The following is a 21,634-nucleotide window of genomic DNA, read 5'->3' as shown; positions in this document are numbered from 1 at the left end:
AAAAAGAAGAAATTATACAAACGACAGGAGAAGTTCACTGACTTTGGTTAACTTGACTGTGCCTATAATTGATTTACATTACACACAACACACAGCAGTGTATAAAAGTTCACGCCTAACTTGGGAAACTGCAGGTGACTAAACAGTCTCAAAGTCTCTTTAATCCAAGGTTTTAAATATTGCTAAATAATTTGCACAGGACAGTACAGATGGAGAGTATCATTTGAGTGAAAGCTTTAAAACAGCTACTAAATGGACCCTAAGGACATATTTGAAAATACTGGTCACACAAAACTCAAGGTAAGGTTACTATTTCTTCCCCCATCTCAACTGTTGATGAACCCTAGGATGAGGCCGGCAGGTCCAGACCAAGCTAATAAACTCACCTGGAGTTAAAGGGTGACATCAGCAATTTTCAACTTGTTCTCTTTGTTTACAATTGTTTTCAGCTTCATCATGATAAAATCTCAATGTGGAATACCAGAGCCAAGAAGACCTTACCAATGCTAATTATTTCAATAGGCTACTCTTTCTATAAAAGGCCTCTAATACTTCTAATTCAACAACACCAACTTTGAAGGACAAGGTATGTGACATTTCCTTCGACCAGCAGAGGGCAACAGTAAAAAGATTAAAGATAAGGGAGGCCGCATGAAGCAAGAGAGCCTGAGCTGCAGCTGAACTCACAGTTTTGCTAGTCATGGTGCTAGAATAAACTTCCCCATGTTACCACAAGGTCAATGTTTCATTCACTGTGTTCTCCGAGTAGAAACATACAGTAGGTAGAGCAACACTGAATGAATAATGGTCCAGCATGTGTCAGTCTGCATGTCCACAAAATGCAAAATGCTAAAAAAGGGTAATGGAGCCAGGTTGAGGGAGGGTCATTAAATTTTCAGCAGCACTTCTCTTTTACAGTCTGTGATACAAAGGAGGACAGAGAGTGCTGGAACAATACTGAAAGGAGTCTAATGACCTGGCAGAGGCAGGAGGGCTTTTAAAGAGGGAATGAGGGAAAGATGGAGATAGGAAGACGGCACATGTGACTTCACTGTCTAATAAGCAAACGCCACTGGCTGTGAGAGAGAGGGAAAACTAACAACATATGAAACGTTTATGTTTACATACGCAGGTCTGTCCTCCAGTATAAGTGCAGTGGTGGAAAGGGGCTCAAAGTCCAGGTTTTTCCTCACGCTCTGCCTGGGTGACGTTGGGTTGCCAGGTCCAGCTTTGCCACTCTTTGTTTCATATTCCTGCGAACAACCACAATGCATCGGTTTAGACAAGGCCTAACAAGAAATAAAGATTTAATTACAAAACCAACTTGCTTTTGTTAGTTTAATTTGGGCTGTATTTAGTTACATGTATCATCTAGACACACGCACGGAACGAAGGATGGAGCTAGAAATATTTGCTCTATAGTGTTTACCAACAGCCAACAGGACATACAAACATGAACAAGCGTGATCTTAAACGAAATGCTGCTGTCAGAAGTGGGAAAAAGAAAAGGGATGTCCCAACACTTTTTCCCCACTTCTTGTGTATTTAGATTACACAGGAACACTGAGAAATGTTGTGACAATGCTCTTATGGCCCCTGAGAATGTGTCAGCTGGTGTCTAATAAGTGTGTGATCTCTGCTTCACCACTGGGAGCGAGATACAGACCTACAGAACGAGGAGGCCATGTGACAGCTAAGGCCATGCAGCAGTTTAACACAAGGCCACTGTGTGTGTGTGTGTGTGTGTGTGTGTGTGTGTGTGTGTGTGTGTGTGTGTGTGTGGCTCTGAAGCTAGAATCCATAATTCAGGGAGAGTTGTAGAAGACTCATAGTTTAGTGATTGATATATATATTGATATATTATTTGGAAGACACTGAAAATGGGACAAGAGCAATATGAGTGCGCACACCACCCAGTGTGTGTCTAAAATTGCCTCTAGTGTGCGTTGAGCTAGTTAATAATGCAGGGTGATGTCTGCAAGCAATCAGCTTAACATTGTGTTGCCACAGGGACACATTGAGCAGCACAGGCCACAATGCACGCAGGAAAATCTATTCCTTCAACAGGGCACTCTTTATGTGCATGTGTGTGTGTATGTGATGCAGCCCATGTCATTAATCTGTCTTTGTGTTGCTGTCTATTGTACCAGAGTCCAGTCTCCATTGGCCCTGGGGGACAAATAAAGATAATTGAATCAGAGTGAATCATTGCTTGAGAAGGGACACACTCACCAGTGAGCCAGTTACACTTTGTTTGCTGTACAAAGCTACAATTTGTGGGCTCACAGAGTTTGTGCAAAGATATTGATTTCTATTTATATTTCTCAAAGCATCTATTTCAACTATTCAACTATTCTATAATGTGTGAGCAAGCTAATACTTGTCAACTGGCACTAAACACAAAGTACAACTGACTGATATGTAAGCCTTTCATGTAGCATGTTCACAGGGCACAACTAAAGTAAACACTGTACACTGTATAATTTTAACCTGGTATGGGGGGGGGCATGATTTCTAGATATCTCTAATGATAGTGAAGTGGGAAAAGAAAAGTTAACTGGCTTTGGTATTTAGTTAGAAAATGAGCAGAGCAGGGGTTGATGATCAGGGTTGAGCTCTGCCTTTAAGAACGTCAAGGTATATACTCAATGAGGTGAGTGAGTTTAAAAAAAGAAACGTGAGGAAACAGTTGTCTACTTGTCTCCTAAAGACTAAAAAGGTGTTTCTTCCCCTAGCCTAGCAAGAAAACTACTTCAGTTCAAACAAAATGAAAGAAAAGCTAATTCACGAACAGAATGATGTAAAATAGGTGAGGAGGAGGAAAAGGGGGAAGATATGAAAGCCTTAGAGTAATTTGCCAAAAACATTTCTTAATGTTTGGACATAAAGGGAGTTGACACAGAAGAGCAGAGTGATAGAGGGGGTAGGGTGGGGGTGGGGGGTAAGATGTGTGATGCTGGAAGCTGGAGTGCTAATGGAAAACTGATCCTGTGTCCCTGAAGAATAGAGGTGATTAATAGGTAGACCTGCACTGAGTCACCAGCCCCATGTTAGCATTTCTGTTCACTTTCTGTCTATATAATAATTTTTATCAGCTTACAAAGACTTATAGAAAAAAAAGTTCATTATTGTGTCAAACGTTTGTTTAATCTCTTACAAAAATAGCATTTTGTCTTATGACAATGGTAACATACATGCACAGCTGCCGGGTTTATTAAAGCCACTGTGAACCTAAAAGAACAGCTGGTGGTCGATAAAAAGGCAAGCCAGAGCTTCACACCCTGGGAACGGATGGATACTGCAGAGAGAGGGAGAGGGAGGAAGTGGGGAGTAAGATAGCATGGGGAGGAGGCGGGGAAGACAACCTGGCATCTGTTCAGCAATGCAGGTGCTACCAACAAGGTGAAACACAAGATAGGATGTGTGTGACACTGCACTGAGAGGTGTCTATAGGTAGAGAAATGTGTTGTGCAAAGAGTGAAACGACCACAGTACTTCAAGTATGTAGAGTGAGAAACAATTTATACTGTTGTTTTAACAACAAGACGGATAGTATAGAACTAAAAGCAGTGAAAGATAACCACATTACTGTACATTTCTACTCAACAACTAGTTCTACATGTGAATCAGCACAAAAAAAAAAAAAAAAAAAAAAAGGACATAGCACATTACTTCACTGACACTTCCGTTCAGAGCTCTATGCAACAGTAAGAGTACAAAATCCTCTGTCACAAAACGAAAGCTGCTTATATCCACTCTGCCACTCTGGTGTGTGCTATAAGAAACTGTTTAAACAGACAATAGGAAAGCAACATAATGATTCTGACCTGACATTTGATATTAGTCACAGTTTACTTGACATTAAGTGCTTTTGGTGTTTCTACCAGAATGTTTCTGGTACTTCTGCTTCCCAGGAACATAAATACAGGATATAGAGTTAAAGTACCCAACAGCGAAATGTAATTTGCATTTAACCACTGGGGTAAAAGCTGCAGGAAGATGAAGTAAATTAGCCTTCTAACTATCAAAACCATAAATGTTGCTGACTGGACTTAATCGTCAGCCCACTGCTCCCAAAATATCTTGGGCTGCTCCACTCTGTATCTGACCAATAATTTGACCAGCAATATTCCAACACCGATTGCTTCATCCCGATAGTTCAGGTAAGAAAGTATTACCCCTTAAGAACAAAACTACAACAATGGACCTAAATTTAGACCCTGGTTTCTTTGGTTTCCTCCTCAAAAGGGTCATAGTTCCAGGAAAAAATGTCCCTGTGGTTCAACAAGGCCACACTATTCAAGTTTGACAACTAGCCATATGCATGTGTCTTAACTGGGTTCAGATCTTATCCCAAAACTTACATCGTATGCCACCACTTTTCAGGGATCTACACCAATAGTTTCTAACCTTTTGGCTTTTGACCCTTTGAACCAAATCAACATTAATGTTTGACCTCATATCAGCTGTTGATCATTAGGTTAAAAACTCCTAGATTGCTCACACCTGGAGATTAGAAAGTCTAAAAACAAATAGTTTTGTGTGGCAGAGATATGTTTTATTTCACTTGTAAATCCTGTAATCTCACAATAAATATCAACCTTAAAATCCCTTTCTCTGCTCTCAGGTGGTAAGCCATCATTTGCATTCAGATTTTAGTCTGGGATTTAGGCTGTACATTTCTCCAGCAATCCTGCTTTGTCCAAGGTCTATAGGAGCTTTAAATTATGCACAAAAATGATGATGTCCTATAAGCTCCCATGTAACTTTTCTCAAACAAGTGAACTGACCATAGAAGTATTAGATGATACTGAATCAGATAGATTAGATTTCCATCTATAGCTCTAAATTTGGTTAACTATGTGGTAGCTTTTAGAAGTATTAGCAAATGTATTGCACGATAACCTGGTGTCAGGGCAAGCTGCTTTGTGACTTTCAGTGAAGTTCTCAGATTTCATGATAGTGGTGTGAGTGGTCTCTGGGTGCATGGCTGCACTGATTGTCTGGCTGATTGTCGTGATGGTTGCTAATGGCCTTTTTGGTAAGTGGTAAGTACTATAGTAGTAACTATAAGCCATCACTCTTGTCAAGGTGCAGATTTTCTAAGTTGGCAATAACATGACTCCATGTGGTCCCACAAAGTTTCACACTAGTGTTTATCTAATGGCATGTTGTTTTTTAAAAGTGACGATTAACACAACTGGAGGCATGATCAAATAGTGCAAAAAGGCTCAAAGTGGGTCTGAAAAAGCACTGGTGTTGCTTATGCCTCATATCTTGGTGAAAGCACCACTGACTTTATTAATAACATAAGCTGAGACATGAAAGGCCACTGCAAGGTGCTTAACCTGCTTTCACTGCATGCCAGCCTGCTCCAACTCCCAGTTTTTAACTGGAAGCTGTTGGAGGCTAACCCCAGCAAGCACAGAGCAAAGTGTGAATGAGTCAGAAGGTTTTTGTGTGGTTGGTAGTAAGTAGGTGTGTTTGTTTGACCGCTACTGCATCATAGGTTCAGTAATGTAAACTGTTGAAATTCCCTCATGATCTCATGGAATTTTTCAAATAGACAACTAAATTAAAAGGTGATTAAGATTCCTGCATTGTGTATATTCATTAATATACACAATGTTCACAAAAGCAGTTCATTCCATTTGTGAGGTAAGAGTACCCCTCAATCTCTGACTGTCAGGGTTTTTATAATATATGCCTACTAATAATTCCATTACAGGGACACTGAGGAAATACTATGGTCCTTACTAAGATACGTTAACATCTTCACTAATGAAACTTCCATCAAAATCTTGATAACAGTCAGTGTCATTTTTTGTAATTTTAAGCTCAAGTTAGTAACAGTACATAAGCACAATGTCCTTCTATAGCGCTTCATACACAACCATCAACCAAATGTACTTTACCTAGGCTAAGAGCATTAGTAATAATGTCATCATATATGATTACTAGAAACTGGAAAATACAAATTACACAAATTTAAAATCTACTTCTTGTGTTAATTTCATTAACGAAATGTATGACAAAATGTATTTGTCCTTTTTCCCCCGTGACAAACACAAAACTGACTTGCTAAAAAAAAAAAAAAAAGTTAAATTAAATTGATTTAATCTGCACATAATACTGTTTGGCACAGAGCAACTGACATACTAACAGTTGAATTACATTTGCCACAGGGGAGCTGAGGAGCAGCACGAGTCTGTAAGTAAGGGTAATACTAATCTGGCAGCTTTGTTATAACTAAAGGAAGAAAATGTACAATATCCAGACAAGCAGATGGAACAAACTGGCAATGAAATGATCAGAAAAGCGACTGATATTTATGTAAGCATGTATTACTGAAAAATACTAATAAACAGTCTTAAAGATTCAGCTATTCACTGTCAAATGAGCAGTGTGTCTCTTTAACTGCATCAGTGACAGCAGCAGGAGGAAATCCCTTGACACGCTTCAAAAAGCCAAAATAGAAAAGAGACGGCACTGTCACACTGCTGCACGTGCTGTTGTTCTATTAAGTTTCAGGCTATAGGTTAGGTTATGTGAAAATATGTCGATTCCTGTGTGGACATTAGTCTATCAACAGATCCAGGAAACCAGACATTTTAATTTTTTCTGTGATCGAGACACTGACAGTCATCACCCTTCTACAACCGACACAAGCAACGATGAGCTGAAAGAGGCTATTATCTGAAACCCGACCCATCCTCTTCCTCTGCTGCCTCTCTTTCATGCTCTGACTACCAATGTCCTCTGATTCTGTCAGACAAGGAGAGAGACTGAGGGTCACCGTGCTCACCCACTTGTGCTCGCAGCGCAAATGCTCACTCACCATGAACGCTGTGGTTCCTTACAGACGGCCAGTCCTCCGGTGGGGGTTTGTTTCCAAAACCCTAGACCAGCGTCATTGCTGCCCCTGAGGGCTCAATCCTGGCAACAGTAAACCGAGGAGATGCGGAAGGAGGGCAGGGGGACAGTCAAGCTGCCTACAGAGTGACACACCCCGCATTGGAAAGGATGCAGCATGATACCCCTCTATTTTCCTCCCTCTTGAAGTGGTGATGCTACACTGAGCCGGTCTGCATCAGGTCTATCGCTGCTGCCGTTGCGTGTATGTGTCAGCAAATCAGCACCACTGTGTGTTATTAGTCACCGTCTCTGTGCTGAAAGGAGCTCTGTGCTCTGCTGTGCCCTGGCAGCCACTCTAATCAACCCCAGAGTAATGGATCGGGTTTCAGCTCAGCCTTCTGTTCTACTAATCCACTCAGGACTGAACGAGCAGCTGCAGCTGATATAGCTTCTGTGTCTTGTTCTCTGGGAGATCTGTTTTATCTTGTTCCCTGCTTACTGAAGGATTCTCACTACACATAGATGCATTGGTTTCCTAACAGCACACCTTTATACTGTGTATGGGATTATCTATATCAAACCGATTAAAACCCTAACAAATGAGTGATGAAATATTACAATAGTAGATGTTTTCACACAAAGAAATTCACATACTATGGACCTGACAGTCACCTAATCATGATTCATGCCTAGAAGGCATTAAAGCTGTTCTCTTGGCTCACTGTCGAAAAATACTTATTAAGACTCTGCTGGTTTTCACTTTCACTGGCACCTTTGTATAGCAAATATTTATATTTTGTTAAAACAACCCCAAATATAATAACATCTGTTCAGTTTATTGGAGAACTGGTCCACAGTGACATAGCTTACTATGGGACAGCCGTATTCAGAGGTGGTTCTACAACATCGACATTTTTAATTGACTTTCAATGTCTTGTGACTGTCTAAACACTCATGGCATAAAAATAGTTTATAGATACTAAATATCAGCAAAACTTATTTGACATTAGTGTATTTATGAAATAAACATAAAAATATAACATATCTGTACAGTATTATTAAATCTAGAGGAAGCCTAAATGACTTGACAATAAAATTTAAACTTCAGATGGGAATATTATATTGCAATTTCAATTCAGCCTTACTCCTACATCCTATCCAGATGTCTTGAGTACCACAAGACATCCGAGGTGCAATACAATACAATTCTAGCTCAGCAGTAATAATTACTTTCTTCAGCAGGCAGCAATTTACTGTTGGCAGACATTGTACTGAGGCCTCCACATAAAGCCTGACAGCACCCAAAATGGTAAAAATTTGACTATAAAACTTGATTAACAGTGTTGTTCTCTAAAAGGCAATGTTCCTGGTGGGAAGTGCACAGACTGCACCTTGTGGTAGCAGAACAAGCATTCCACACATACAGTACTGTACAGACTTTACTGAGCCTGCCTTTGAACAGCAGGTAGCAATGGCAACAAAAAGGCTTGTAAGCCAAGCCTGATAGCTGATTCATGAACTCCAATATTAAGTTGCTACTACAGATGAAATGGACTTAAACACATATAGCTGTATGAATGTGGAAGAGAAAGCATCACAAACCTGTGTTAATTTCAAACAAATACAAGAAGACAGCAATTTGAAGCCAACGTGTGACTGGTTAAATAGGTGATACATAAACTGAAGGGACTGCAAATTAACAGGACTATCACCTAGGCCTCAACAGCATGGCAGCCTAATAACAGGCTTCTGAAGCCTTTAATTACATGCACGCCATCTTGTTCTTTGGCTTATTTTACCACTACAGAGTCATTGTGCACTTCAATTACGCCTGAGACACTTCGCTTTTTCCTTTTTAATGACAGCTGGAAATTATAAGTAATCAGTGACCTCACAGTGTTCTCAAAGACTGTGACATTGGGAACTTCAGCAAACAACACAAACCCATACAATGCCGTGCCACACAAAGTTCTGCTAGTGTATATACATGGATCAGTGTTTCAAAAAAGGCTTTTAAATTTCAATTCAGGTGTTTCAAATTTCAGAGAAGCTATTTACTTTATTTACAAGCTATAACACAGTTGGTAGTGGAGCTAACAGTTTTTGGCAGGAGTTAAACTACAGAGTTCACTTTTTAACATGTAAAGCAAACTAAAGAGAAAAGCAACACTGATCACGACCACCTGCCCAATATTGTGTTCGTCCCCCATTTGCTGCCAAAACAGTCCTGGCTTATTAAGACATGGACTCCACTAGACCCCTGAAGCTGTGTTGTAGAATGTGGCACCAATATGTTAGCAGCACATCCTTTAATTACTGTAAGTTGAGAGGCGGGGCCTCCATGGATCAGATTTATTTATCCAGCACATCCTACAGATACTCGATTGATAGGTTTCCCAGCAGAACATTGCCTAAAGCATCACACTGCCTGCACCTGCTTGAATTCTTTCCATAGTGCATCCCAGTTCCATATGTTACTGAGGTAAGTGACACACACGGACCCAGCCATCCTCATGACGTAAAAGAAAACATGTTTCATAAGACCAGGCCATCAGCACGGTCACCCTGACGGGTCTGCAGTTATACGGCCCCATATGCAACAAATTTCAATGCAGCGTCTATGTGTATTCTGACATCTTTCTATAAGAACCAGCATTAACTTTAGTACTTTGAGCTACAGTAGCTCATCTGTTGAATGAGACCACATGAGCCAGCCTTCGCTCACTAAGTACATGAAGGAGCTGTGGCCACCCATGGCCCTGTCACTGGTTTACCACTGTTCCCATCTTTGAACAAGTTTTCATACATAGTGACCACAGCTGCAGTTTTGGAGATGCTCTGACCAAATCATCTAGCCATTACAAATTGGCCTTCTTCATTCAAATCCTTTCACTTGTCCATTTTTTCTGCTCCAAAAACATCAATTTAAAGTGCACATAATACTGTATGGCACAGAGCAACTGACACTAAACTGTTTAGTTGCTGCAAAACATATATCACCCACTAACTGGTGCCATGACGAAGAGATAAGTGTTATTCATATACAATTGCCATTGCCATGATTTTGAGAAGAACTGTGCTATTGGAAGCTACTTGGAAATATAGTTAAAACAGTAGGAACATCACAGCAAGTTAAATTAATACTTAATGCTCAATACTACATGCAGGGTACATACTTGATACCCTAGACTCTATAGCCTAGTCTAACTAACCCCCAGCTCCCTAAGGTGTTTATTGTAATGCAGTTCACCTATCTTTCGTGTAAAAGTTCAGTTTCCACTGTGTCGTCATTGCCCATGTGCTCCTAAAACCTTGACCGTGTATGCTCTCTGTGACCATTAATGGTCCAGGTCAAACATTAGCTAGGTCAACATTCAGACTTGTCCTTTCTATTAAAAAAAACATCCAGTTGTTTGCTTTTCCAAATGTAGCATTCTAAAAAAAGCAGTTTAACCTAAATGTCAATGCTAGGGAGTGTTGCTGCTTTGAGCATTAAGCTCCAGGTATGCAAGAACACACAGATCGAACAGTCACAATATGTATCTGAGTACTAAGTGGAATATTAGTCATTGGTTGTTCTATTACATGTGGAGGTGTGTTGGTATCCATATTGAGATTTATTGTTCCTTGGTACTGTGATAAGCCCTGTTAAAATGTTTTATTGCATTTAAAGCTCGTTACTTTTGCAGCTGACTGCAGCAACATAAACCAATGAACTAAAATGATACAACATATCTGCCGGGCTTGTTTTTAAGAATTGCTTGACGACACTGCTATAATGACGTTATTTAAAGTTTTAGTCTGTTCCCTATATTGTGAAATTAATACCAACATTTTCGTTCAATAACTTTGTACACCCAACAATTTTATTTTGTGTTAATTAATAAATCAAAAATCCAATTCATATTTGCCCCATAATTATAAATTCCAAAATTGTTTGGATTTTCTCTCTAATGTAGTAAAAACTCTGATTTGTGAATTAGCTTGAACATTTATTTATCTGACAATGATACAAAGAAAAGATTTTCTGTGTTTTCACAGACCAATTGAACACTTACACTATTGTATTTTGTAATTAGAAGCAAATTTAGGAGTTTAATGCTGAAATACAGTGCTTGTTTAGCACTGTGTTACATCACTGTCTTTCTAATTTCCTTCTTTTAAATCGTTCGAGAACTAAGGATGCTCATTGTTCACTTCTGCATGTTAAATATTTACCCATTCTTGTTGAAAGGGCCATGCTGTGGGCACTGATGCACAGTTACAGATGCTGGTTCTTGTACTTTTTCTGTCTTTAGCACAGAGAACTCAAGGTTGTTTTTGTCTTAAAAACATGAACACAGCCATTTCACTGAACGTTTCCATCATCTTTCATTCTTACATGAGCTTTCTCCCAGAAAACTCGGCGGTCTTTCAGTACAGAACTCATGTATGACTTCCACCTTGCATAATAATATTTATAATACAAACTTGATGTGGCAGTATTCATAGATTCATCACAGTAGCATGATGGTTTCTCATGCAGTGTTGAGTAACAACTTAGTCAGGCACATTCAACTGTGGTTTCCACCCCTCCTTTCATGATATTATGAACTGTAGATGCTGAAATTACTAAATTCTACATCTTGCAATCATCCAGAATGGTGTTACTGGGAGATTTTCTAAACTTATTTATCTTATTTTGCCACTGTTCAAACTTTTTTGAGCATGTTGCAGCATAAAAATACTTTGTGTTTTACATAATACAATTAAGTTGGTCACTGAAAACACAAAAAATCTTTGTACTTTAAAGTTACAAGCAAATTAACAAATGACACAAATTTCTTTTTCTAAAACGTCAATACGTTTTAGAAAAAGCTGCAACTTTTCTGTATAGAGAGTTTATTTGAAGTTCTTTCTTAGGTTGAGATACAACTTTCTTTAAACACACAAGCAAAGGGGGATCAGCTGCTTAGAAGTGACAACACCCTTCAGTTCAAAGTCAGGAAGCTAATGTTCTCTGTGATAAACTCAAACTAAATACACACAGACACAAATGCTCTATGAAATAAACAAACTTATTACTGGTTCATGTGATTGATATCTTATCTAGGAAGAAACACAAAACACAGCACAGAAGAGCTTCAGATGTTTCTATGTAAACTGCTAACAATAAGCTCAAGGTAGCTCCTTTTCAACAAGACATAGAGTAAGCAATTAAGTAAGTAGTCCAAAAAACACTCATGTTGATGTCAGTGGAGACATTACTGCTTTTTTCAGCAATCCTGAACATGATTCAAGTGTAAAGGCATCACTAAACAAACTAATGTGCTCCCTCATACTATGCTCAAAAGCAGTTTTTAAAATAGTGCCACATACCAACCAAAAACACAATCAAATGATTAACATTTTTCTTATTATTTTCCTAAATATGGCTGCAAATATATGAAGCAAACACTAAGAGCATCATAGCTTTGACATGTACTTGTGTGATCTAAGCATATTTCCCTTTTATCCTCCATCTTTCTTGCTATACCAACGCAACAACTAATTGTTAATAATATCTGACAATAGAAAACATAAAAGGAGAGGGCAGGTAACAGAGGGAGTTCTCCGTTTCTCAGATCACAAACCCAGTGCTATGATCTTAAAATTGTGACACTACCTTTTGTATTCTCCTGGGGTCTTTGACGGTGCCTTCCCGTGGTGGGACTCTCCCAAACAGCTTCCACCCTGGATCTCTCTGGTCCACTGGTCGGCTGTCCTTCAACCTCCTCGCAAACAGGCTCCTGAGAAAGAATAAGGATAGAGGGAATTGGCCTATATGTAGCAGTAATCAACCATTATTGGTTTGCTTATAGTTTGCTGCTTTTATTGAAGAATCCAATGTCTTAGTCTTATACACATGAAACTATAATAAAAAAAGAAAATGAAAGAGATCAGTTTCATGCCATATTTAGCTTCCATCCACCTTAAAACCACATTCAAAGAAGCCTTCCCCTTTTCAACAGATTTCACTGTACCATTTAGCTAGTTATTTTTTTCTTTTGTCCTTTAGTGCAGTGTTGTCACAGAGGTGTTAGTGAGGGCTTTATTTAAAAGCCTGAATAGCGCCTAGCTGAAAAGACATGAATGGAGTGTTCAAATTAAAGCCCCTTCTGACCAGGAATACCAACATAACATCAAAAATGTCATACCCTGCTCTTTGTTAGGTTGAATCTCATTGAGAGGCAATTTACCATGATAACCAACTTATGTAATATATTGAAAGATACATTTTCTATATTTAGTATTAATAACACATTGTACTGAGTGAAGAGTGCAAATAAAGAAAAATGGAGAGCCCAACTTTTACAACAAGTGTGATGATGGTGAATTCACCCTAACCCAGTGTCCAATAAAGAAGAGGAAGAAAGGTCTAAAAACACAAGTTGTCTCAATGTGACCTTAGACCTGCTGACGACTGCACAGCCTGACCTGACCCCTCTGGGCTGCCCCCAGGTTAGTGATGACAGGAAACATGCTGCCCAACAGTGAACAGATACAGCTTTTGTTCACTAATAACTTTCGATCTGTCTGCTAAAGACTTCTTAGCAGACAGTTGTCATCAAGAGTTATGAGTGGCCAGATGTGGCCACTCATAACTCTAATCTAAATAAATCTAATTTCCCATGAGGACAACCATTACCATGAATATACAAGTAAAAACCTTTTGTTTCTTAGTTTGGATTAGAAGTGCGTCATAACTTAAAATGAAGCTCTAACTTCTAGTGATTGGTTCAGAACGCTGCACTTGTGGATGGACACTTATATGTAAAACAGTCACCTTTCTGTCTGATGCAGCCACCATTAACACCAATAACCATACGGCTCATTGCAGAACCACCTGTACAGGGTCCCAGAGTAGTAGCAACCTGAAAAAGGTACTGTATTTTATGCCTTTTGCCAATGCAGTTGAGTTTGCGCAGTGTTCTTCTGGATACAGCATAACCACCTCATCATTTTCATTTTAATAATACTTCACACAGATAGTCCTGATTTTAGTCCCACTTTTAGTTCAAAATATTTACAAGTTAACATTCATGCTTCGAGTTCAATCGTGCCTGTTCTAACCAAAAGTTTGATCTTCGTGATCAAACCCTATTTCAACCTAAACACAATCTCAAAATTTCTGTCCGAACCCTCAGGGTCCCGTATGGTTTGGTTTGAGTATCTACCCTCTACTGACTGATTATTCTTTGCTTCCTTGAGAATTATTTATTTTCACAGAAGCATGTTTCACATCAGTCCTGCGTATTTCTCACTCTACTTACTGATACTGTAGTATACACAGATAGTCTGCAGTATGGAAGGTATTTCCTCATTCTGTGAGTTTATTGAAAAAGCTGAATAACAACATAACAATGACAGAAAATAAGGGCTGACAGAATACGCACTGTACAACATCCAGTTACTGCGTTCTGTCAGTGGCATTCAAAGTAGCTTTATTGAGCTATTTTCAGAATTGACCAGGGGAAACAACAGAAAACATTTTAACTTTAATAAAATGTTGATTACATCAGTGAGATAATAAAATTCGGAGAGATATGAAGGACATGACCAGACACTCACAGGCAACACTTATTTTTGCTGTTAAAGGAAGCTGTCATCTGAGTACGGGAATATGTGCTGTGATCACATAGCTAAAATTCCTTAAAAGAAAACCAAACTAAGGAAACATCAGCTTTTAGCTTACAAGGAAACAATTGAAGAGTGAGAAAGAGTGAAATCTTATCTAAAGAGGTTATGAGAGGACAAATAGCGACCAGTCTCTAACAAAAAAAAAAATTCTTCACTAATGGCTCACTTACTAGCTTTTGTCTGAGCAATCAAAAACCTTATTCAGGTCTTTATTATTATTGTTTTTATTATAAGACACCAGGTGTTCTTGTTATAACCTGGTTCCATTTGTCCCAGGTTCCACACATCAAGTACAAGTATTTTACCTACTGGCGAAGTCCATGAGATGAGGTTGAAAGCTCTGGAAAAAGCTTGTAAGATGATAACAATGAAGCTCAACCAGACAAGGGTTCATCAACTGTACAACAAAAACGTGCAAATTTCTAACTGCAGTGTAAATTATTCATGTACTCAGAGCTTCATATCATGCCAAAACATCAGCACAACCTTGGGTGGAAAAAGTAAACTGTAACCAGGCTGTGAACTATGGGGAGTGGTGAACTTGAGTAACCCTGTGAGCAACCATAAAATAATGCTGTAAAGATCGAAGTGCAAAGACCAACTGAACACCACCACCACAATTTCTGACTTCATACCATAACACTTTACACACTAATTATTTATATAGTTCAATAGAATTACATGTTTAGCATGAAACAAACAAAAACAGATGTCCACAAAGCAGGAGCACAATTAGCATTCAGTGCGGAGCAAATTCGCTTCAACGTGACAGCTGGAAGGCTGAAGCTATTGTCAAGTGCTCAAGTGGAAGACAATAAAAGCACCAGGACAGGCAGTGCTAAATTGAAGGTGAGGCTTTGCATTGAACTGGCTGTGGGGAAGAATTTGAAAATTTCACAAAACTTATTCATGACGTGTGCAAATAAGGTGATGAGGTGTTACAACACTTTATGAGGTTAAGCCGACAATTAGGACAACTGGCCCAGAAATACCAAACAAGCTAGTACAAGAAAACGGAAAGCAGAGTACAGTGATTTTTACCATCGTAAAACAATGCATGATTGAACAAGACAGAGGTGCTTCAGGCTATGCAGGCTACACACTATTCATAGACCAGTGTGTTTAGCTCTAGAGAAAATAGGCAGATTAGTACAAAAGCAACATTATTCTGCTGGTGAATGGATCTCTGTTGCTTGCATGCATACAAAACTGATGTTTTTAAACTTCTACTGTCATGTTGCTTGAGTTATCCTACCTGTCAATGTACAGAAGAAGTGATGGGGCTGCCATCCTGCTCTGTTACTGAATCAACCTCCACAAAAACCTTCAAAGAAGTTAAGGGTAAACAAAGCACGTCAAAGCCACCCCTTAGCGAGGATTCAAGCCAACCACTTCCATAGCTGTAGTTAAACAGAGTCTCAAACGTACCCACACAGCCACTGTGTTTAGGCAGCGTGAGACTGAAGAGGCCGCTCCTCCACAGTGAGACGTCTGACACAAGAAGTGGGAGGGAAGGAATGGGAGGAATGTGTGTGACAAGCACAAGTGTGGAGGGCGCTGAGAGAGAATGAGCAACTTGTCCATGTGATGGAGGAGCGATACGTGTGGGAGGAGGAGGCTCAAAGGCCGTACTGCTCCTTAATATATCAACTACTATCATGCTAACTGAGAAATATAATGTAAGATCAAACCACAGTGTAAACATCCTGTATCATTGACCTTTTACAATTTTGAGGAAAATCAATCTAAGTCAACGACTCATCAGTATTGTTACACTGGAATCATCATTAAAAATAAGGTTGATAACACATTTGTAATGTTAAACAGTGTTGGGCAAGTTATTGAAATGTTAACTAGTTAACTGTAATCACTGACTGATTATAAAAAGTGACTAACCATTGTCTACAAACTGACACTGCCGGCATGGCTAAAAGTTTAACAAGCCAATCTAGAAACAGCAAGATCATTATTCTTGTTATCGTCATCATCGTTATCGCACCAGCAATTACAAGACAATTACTTACTATTACTGTACTATTATATTGTTACGCAATACCAAGGTGTTTTTTTTTTTTTTTTTTTATATTACCTATGCATTATAACCTTGAACCTCGTCCAGTCACAAGCGCACACAGCCACACACGGTTCATAGAACACCAGGTTACTTCTGAGAAAATTATTTTCTACCAGCAGCACAGTCCAAAATGAAAAGATCTAAATGTGGCTAGGTGCTGTGAAATCCTCGTCCCTGTTGCTGCAACAGAAAGTGGAACGCGGCAAAGCATTGAGAGGTAATGAAAAGTCTACCAGATGATTCTCCAAATGATACATGTGACCAAACCAAGGACAGTAAAACGCTGCAGCCAGTTTAAGGAACTAATTTATAAGTAGGTATAAATTCATCAGATCTTGGCATTAATCATTAGCACAGAGCAACGCACCTACATTACAAAGTGTGAGCAAAGTAACTCTAGAGAGGAAGCTGGTCTGAGAACACCAAGAGGATGTTGTATTAACTTGTGGCTCAGTTCAGATGGACATATTATTAGTTTAGTAGTACTTTGCTACACTAACTCAAACAGTGAATTAATTGTATAATATAATTTTAGGTCATTTAATGTATTTATAAAATATTTCCTAAAAATCAAAGACATCACAGACATCAACTATATCATGACATTTTCCAATATGAATTACAAAATATCATGCGAACCAATCTAAAGTATCCTTTTTAGCCACAAGTCACAAGACAAAGTCCTTATATTCATCCAATACTTAAAAAAACCAATTAATGTAGCTAAAAAATGTACAAGAAACAAATTTAACTTTTTCTTAACAGTATGTTGTGTCTAGTGTGTCTAGTGTCCATCTTTTCAATCATTCACATCTTGTCAACAGTTTAGGTTGCCATCATGTCTTCGGCTCAGTGTCACAGCCTTTGACAGGTTGTTCCAGCATTTATTTCTCTTATCACAACTGTACCGTAAATATCGCAATATTCTGTCATGGTGAGGGAGTATGATGATATATGTGATATGACGATACAACCAACAATATAATCTGATGATATTGGTGTGTTGCAGTGTAGCTTTTCTTAACAGCCAAGCTATACTATGCAGCAGAGTGAAAGTTAGACTTTGTGAATGTGAAAGGTTATTAGGGCACACTGAGAAAAATGCATTAAACAACAATTCTATTTAACATTAAGTAATGGCAGGTGGCTGTTTGTAAACACAAACCGACACTTGTACCTTTTTTTGGTAATTATTGGTTATAATGACAAACGCACCATATTTTCTTTAATTATTATTAAAAATGATGTAAAGTGTATACACACACCTCTAATGGGCATAGTAATCACATGCTTAGCATTATTGTTACTAAAATACTTTTTCCCACATTTGACTGTGCTACATTTGTACATAAAAAAGGAAGGAACAACAAATCCTCAGTTACACACCTACAGAAGTGGGAAGTAAAACTTTAGATGCAACAGCATGGCAGTATCCTCTTTGCACACAGAGCAGAAGTGTCATCTCCTACAGTGATGCAAGCTCCTTCCCGCTCAGTAACTTCTAAGTAAAATCTGTGGTTTTCTTGTGGCTCTTTATGGCTTTGACAATTGTTACAAAATCTATTTTAAACAGAAATAATACTGTATTACTATTACTATGATATATTTTCCTCATAAAACATCTCTATCCATTAAAGACACTATATCTGAACTTACCTGTTGAACAAACCTGCCAGAGGTCCCAGTCTCTTTTGCCTGCCATCTTCTTCCTGCTTTGTGTCACCTGGTCCCAGATATGATCGTACAGGGCTCCATAAGTCTCTGCAGTGTCCCGGGGATGACGACAGTGTCACGTCTGAGAAATGAGCAGTGCCGCTGTCATCTGTCTCTAACGTGACAATGGCGCTGGAGTCTGAAGTGACAGTGAAGTCTAAGATGTCTTCATTGGAGACAGACAGCTCTGTGCTCATGCTGGAAACGCTGCACACAGAGATGTCATCGCTACGGTTCAAGACTCCGCCCCCGGTGCCCAGGCCCATGGTGGTGGATAATCTGAGGGTGGGGCTGAAGAGGCGGATTGAGTCATATCCGCTGCGAGGGAATGTGGAGGACTTGCGGATGGCGTTGCCGTCAGAGGGATCATCATTCAAAGGTAAAGTGGCAGGAGAATCATGAGTGGAGTCCAGGATGAGGCCTGCATCACCTGGGCGTGGATGACTGTGCAGAATGGGCTCTGGGGGGTTAATCTCCAGAGTGGGGATGCCCGAGTCCTGAGAAGTCAAGCTGTGGCTGTCTTGCTCCAAGTCTGAGTAACTTTTCTGAGGGCTGCTATAGTAGATGGGTGTGGAAGAACAGGATGGTTTGTAAGTCGGCAAGATGGGCTTACTGTGGGGGAATGTGCTGACCTCATTGCAGCAATGATTGGCGTGATCATGTAGGTCGGAGGTCAGACTTGCATCTTTGACTGGACAGCCATTCTCCACAATTGCTCCTCCAGATACACCTGCAAAACAAAAGTTGTTTAAATTTCTAAGATGTTATGTTACTGTAAAAATACAAGTTGATTTATCACCAAATTATAGTGGCTCTAAGAGTCTAACCTGCCAATGGAGCTCACCTAACTGTCCCAATCTTTTCCTTAAAACAGTTATACTGATGGACAGTTGGTGGCGATAATGAACAAAGAAATGTAGCCATGCATCAGCAACGACATAGAGACAGTACAGCTTTTTATTGATTTTATTTTTTATGTTTTAATATAGGTAGAGATTCATTCGATGTATCGTATTTTGGCAAGAAATGCCAAATGTAACTGCGTATTTTGATTCTAGGGTAGTTTTAATTTTTGTACCAGTGTTAATTTCATTAACAAAAACAATTAAGTGTGTAATGATTCTGAACTGTTACACATGAAACCATAAGAAATGTCTACAGTCTCTCAGCCCAGCCAGTTTAGCTGTAGCTCTGCTGTGCTGCCTTCAGGGACAGTACAGAGTTTGGATCATCAGTACTGTTAGGTGTTTAGGGACAGAACAGAGTCTAGGCCATCTGTGTTTTTAAAACACTCAAATCAACCTGCAGCATCTGTGTTTAGAATCCTCCACTGCCCAAAGTATCCCTAGCACAAAAGTTGATTTTGCTCCTCCACCTGTCACTCTACTGTTAACAAGAAAGACCTTCACTGAGTAAAGTTCCTTCTCTGTCATGACTTCTTGGAGGAAATAGTTTTATAAGCTACTGTATATAAATGAGCTGAGAAATACAGTATAAAAATAAAACAGATCAAAACAATGTGACTATGGTAACTGTACACAAACACATCCATAAATAAATGCTAGATGATACAAAACCACTACACAATCAGTACATTATCAATCATCAAACACTGTTAGACATCCCCTTGGCTGTCTGACACCCTGACTTGTTTGATAATACTAAACATTATGGACATAATTTACATTATCATACAATAATAAGGGCTTTATTATTACATAACATACATACATTCACACATTGGAAAAAGAGAGTTTTTCATACTTTACATCATCTAGCATTAAAAAAAAGTAGTATAAGTTGATAACAGTAGGTCTACTAAGCCCAACACTAAAGGTAAGGTCTAATCGAGGTGAAAGCTAATCCCACTGTAACAGGGTTGTAACTGGATTCTGTGGTGTAATGTGAACAGGGCCCCAAACAGGGCAACAGCATGCTTTAATGCCAGCTGGAAAGCTAAGCTAAAGCTAGTGCGTCTAAGCTCTCAGGCTGCATTAATAAAGCCTCAGGCTCTTGTGGACAGAGACACTCACATGGCTTTCTGTTACACACGTTACACACGTCACACTTCGCCTCCATTTAACAGCACGTAAACATTACAGTAAGGCAGTTGTAGTTGTAGGCAGACATGTTTTGCTTTTCAACAGGAACTAAGGAAAATGTGGGTTTTAGTTTGGACACGGACACACACACACACTCACACACACACACACACACACACACACACACACACACACACACACACACACACACACACACACACACACACACACACACACACACACAGATTTGTCTTTTGTAAAGAGCTTTAGAAGAGTTTGCAATAAAATGAGTGACCCAAGTGCTGCTCCTAGGTGGCTTCCACACAAAAGCAAGAAATAACTCAAGATTATCTTACATCATTTCAAATAATACACTTTGAAAGTCTATCACTGGCCTAATGTTTTCCAGATGGCTGACACACAAAGCCAGATTCTTGCTAAAGCTCTAAACCCTGACCTGCAAGTTGTCATGTGAGCACAGTCGACTGTGTCCAAAAGCACAGTAACAGGTTGTTTAGAAATGAAGTCTCTCTGGTAACATTTAAGAATTTAAAATTAGTACAATTGAACTGTGCAAAGGCCACACTGACACTCGATCAATGCATGTTCTTGTTTTCTTAACAAAGCTGTCGTTATTGTATTCTTAACGGAACCACCCTTTTAACTCCGCACGTGAATCTTGCTCCATGAGTCATCATATCATTATTATTAGCAATGTGAGGAAATGCATTACTGACACTTTAGAGGGTGCATACGTTCATAAATAATAAAATGCAGGAAAGTGCTTACATTGTTTGATTCAGTTACTGCACTGAGTCCAGCTACAAATTAAAAATACTGCATACTGTAAATGTTGGGCACAAGATATTCATCTCTGAACGTGAAACTAAGATTTGTTATGTACACATTTAACTCCAGGCCATTTTCAATGCTCAGAATTACCTCTAAAGACAAAGACTTACAGATACATCTTGCAAGACAGCAGCGAGTAATGGACAAGTCCTAAAACACAAAGCAAGTGTCTCTTCATACCTGAAATGCATTAAAACACATTTATCTATTTGAAAAGTAGCTTCAAATAGTTGAGTCTGGGTTGATTAACTGTGCTGAAGTTTATTTTTTTATCTCTCAAAGCAACCTTTAGTGTGGAAGTGTAAATATATGACTGGCAGGATGCAATGACTGTGTAGTTTCACATTTTCATTTTTATGATTTAATGCATGTCGAATTAAAGACTGCCCTCAAACAATATACAAGTGTTAAATGTTGTGGTAGCTAAAATGTGCACATT

General features: G+C 39.1%; 1 protein-coding gene across 4 annotated transcripts in view; it reads right to left on the bottom strand.

The window, feature by feature from the left end:
* Positions 1–21,634, bottom strand: part of tbc1d14 (TBC1 domain family, member 14) — a 36,330-nt gene that overhangs the window by 14,020 nt on the left and 676 nt on the right. For 3 of the 4 annotated variants that reach the window (XM_026352714.1, XM_026352716.2, XM_026352715.2), the window contains exons 3-5: positions 18,245–19,031; positions 12,500–12,623; positions 1,129–1,253 (exon numbers count right to left, since the gene is read on the bottom strand). In XM_026352714.1, the coding sequence (XP_026208499.1) occupies positions 1,129–1,253; positions 12,500–12,623; positions 18,245–19,031 (1,036 nt within the window). Of the gene's footprint in view, positions 1–1,128; positions 1,254–12,499; positions 12,624–15,769; positions 15,994–18,244; positions 19,032–21,634 lie in introns of those variants that run through there. The other variant, XM_026352717.2, reaches the window with a different exon arrangement.

The sequence above is a fragment of the Anabas testudineus genome, chromosome 18 (assembly GCF_900324465.2).
Source record: "Anabas testudineus chromosome 18, fAnaTes1.2, whole genome shotgun sequence".
Lineage (NCBI taxonomy): Eukaryota > Metazoa > Chordata > Actinopteri > Anabantiformes > Anabantidae > Anabas > Anabas testudineus.
The sequence above is the reverse complement of the archived record's forward strand: the minus strand, read 5'-3'. Positions and strand labels throughout refer to the sequence as shown.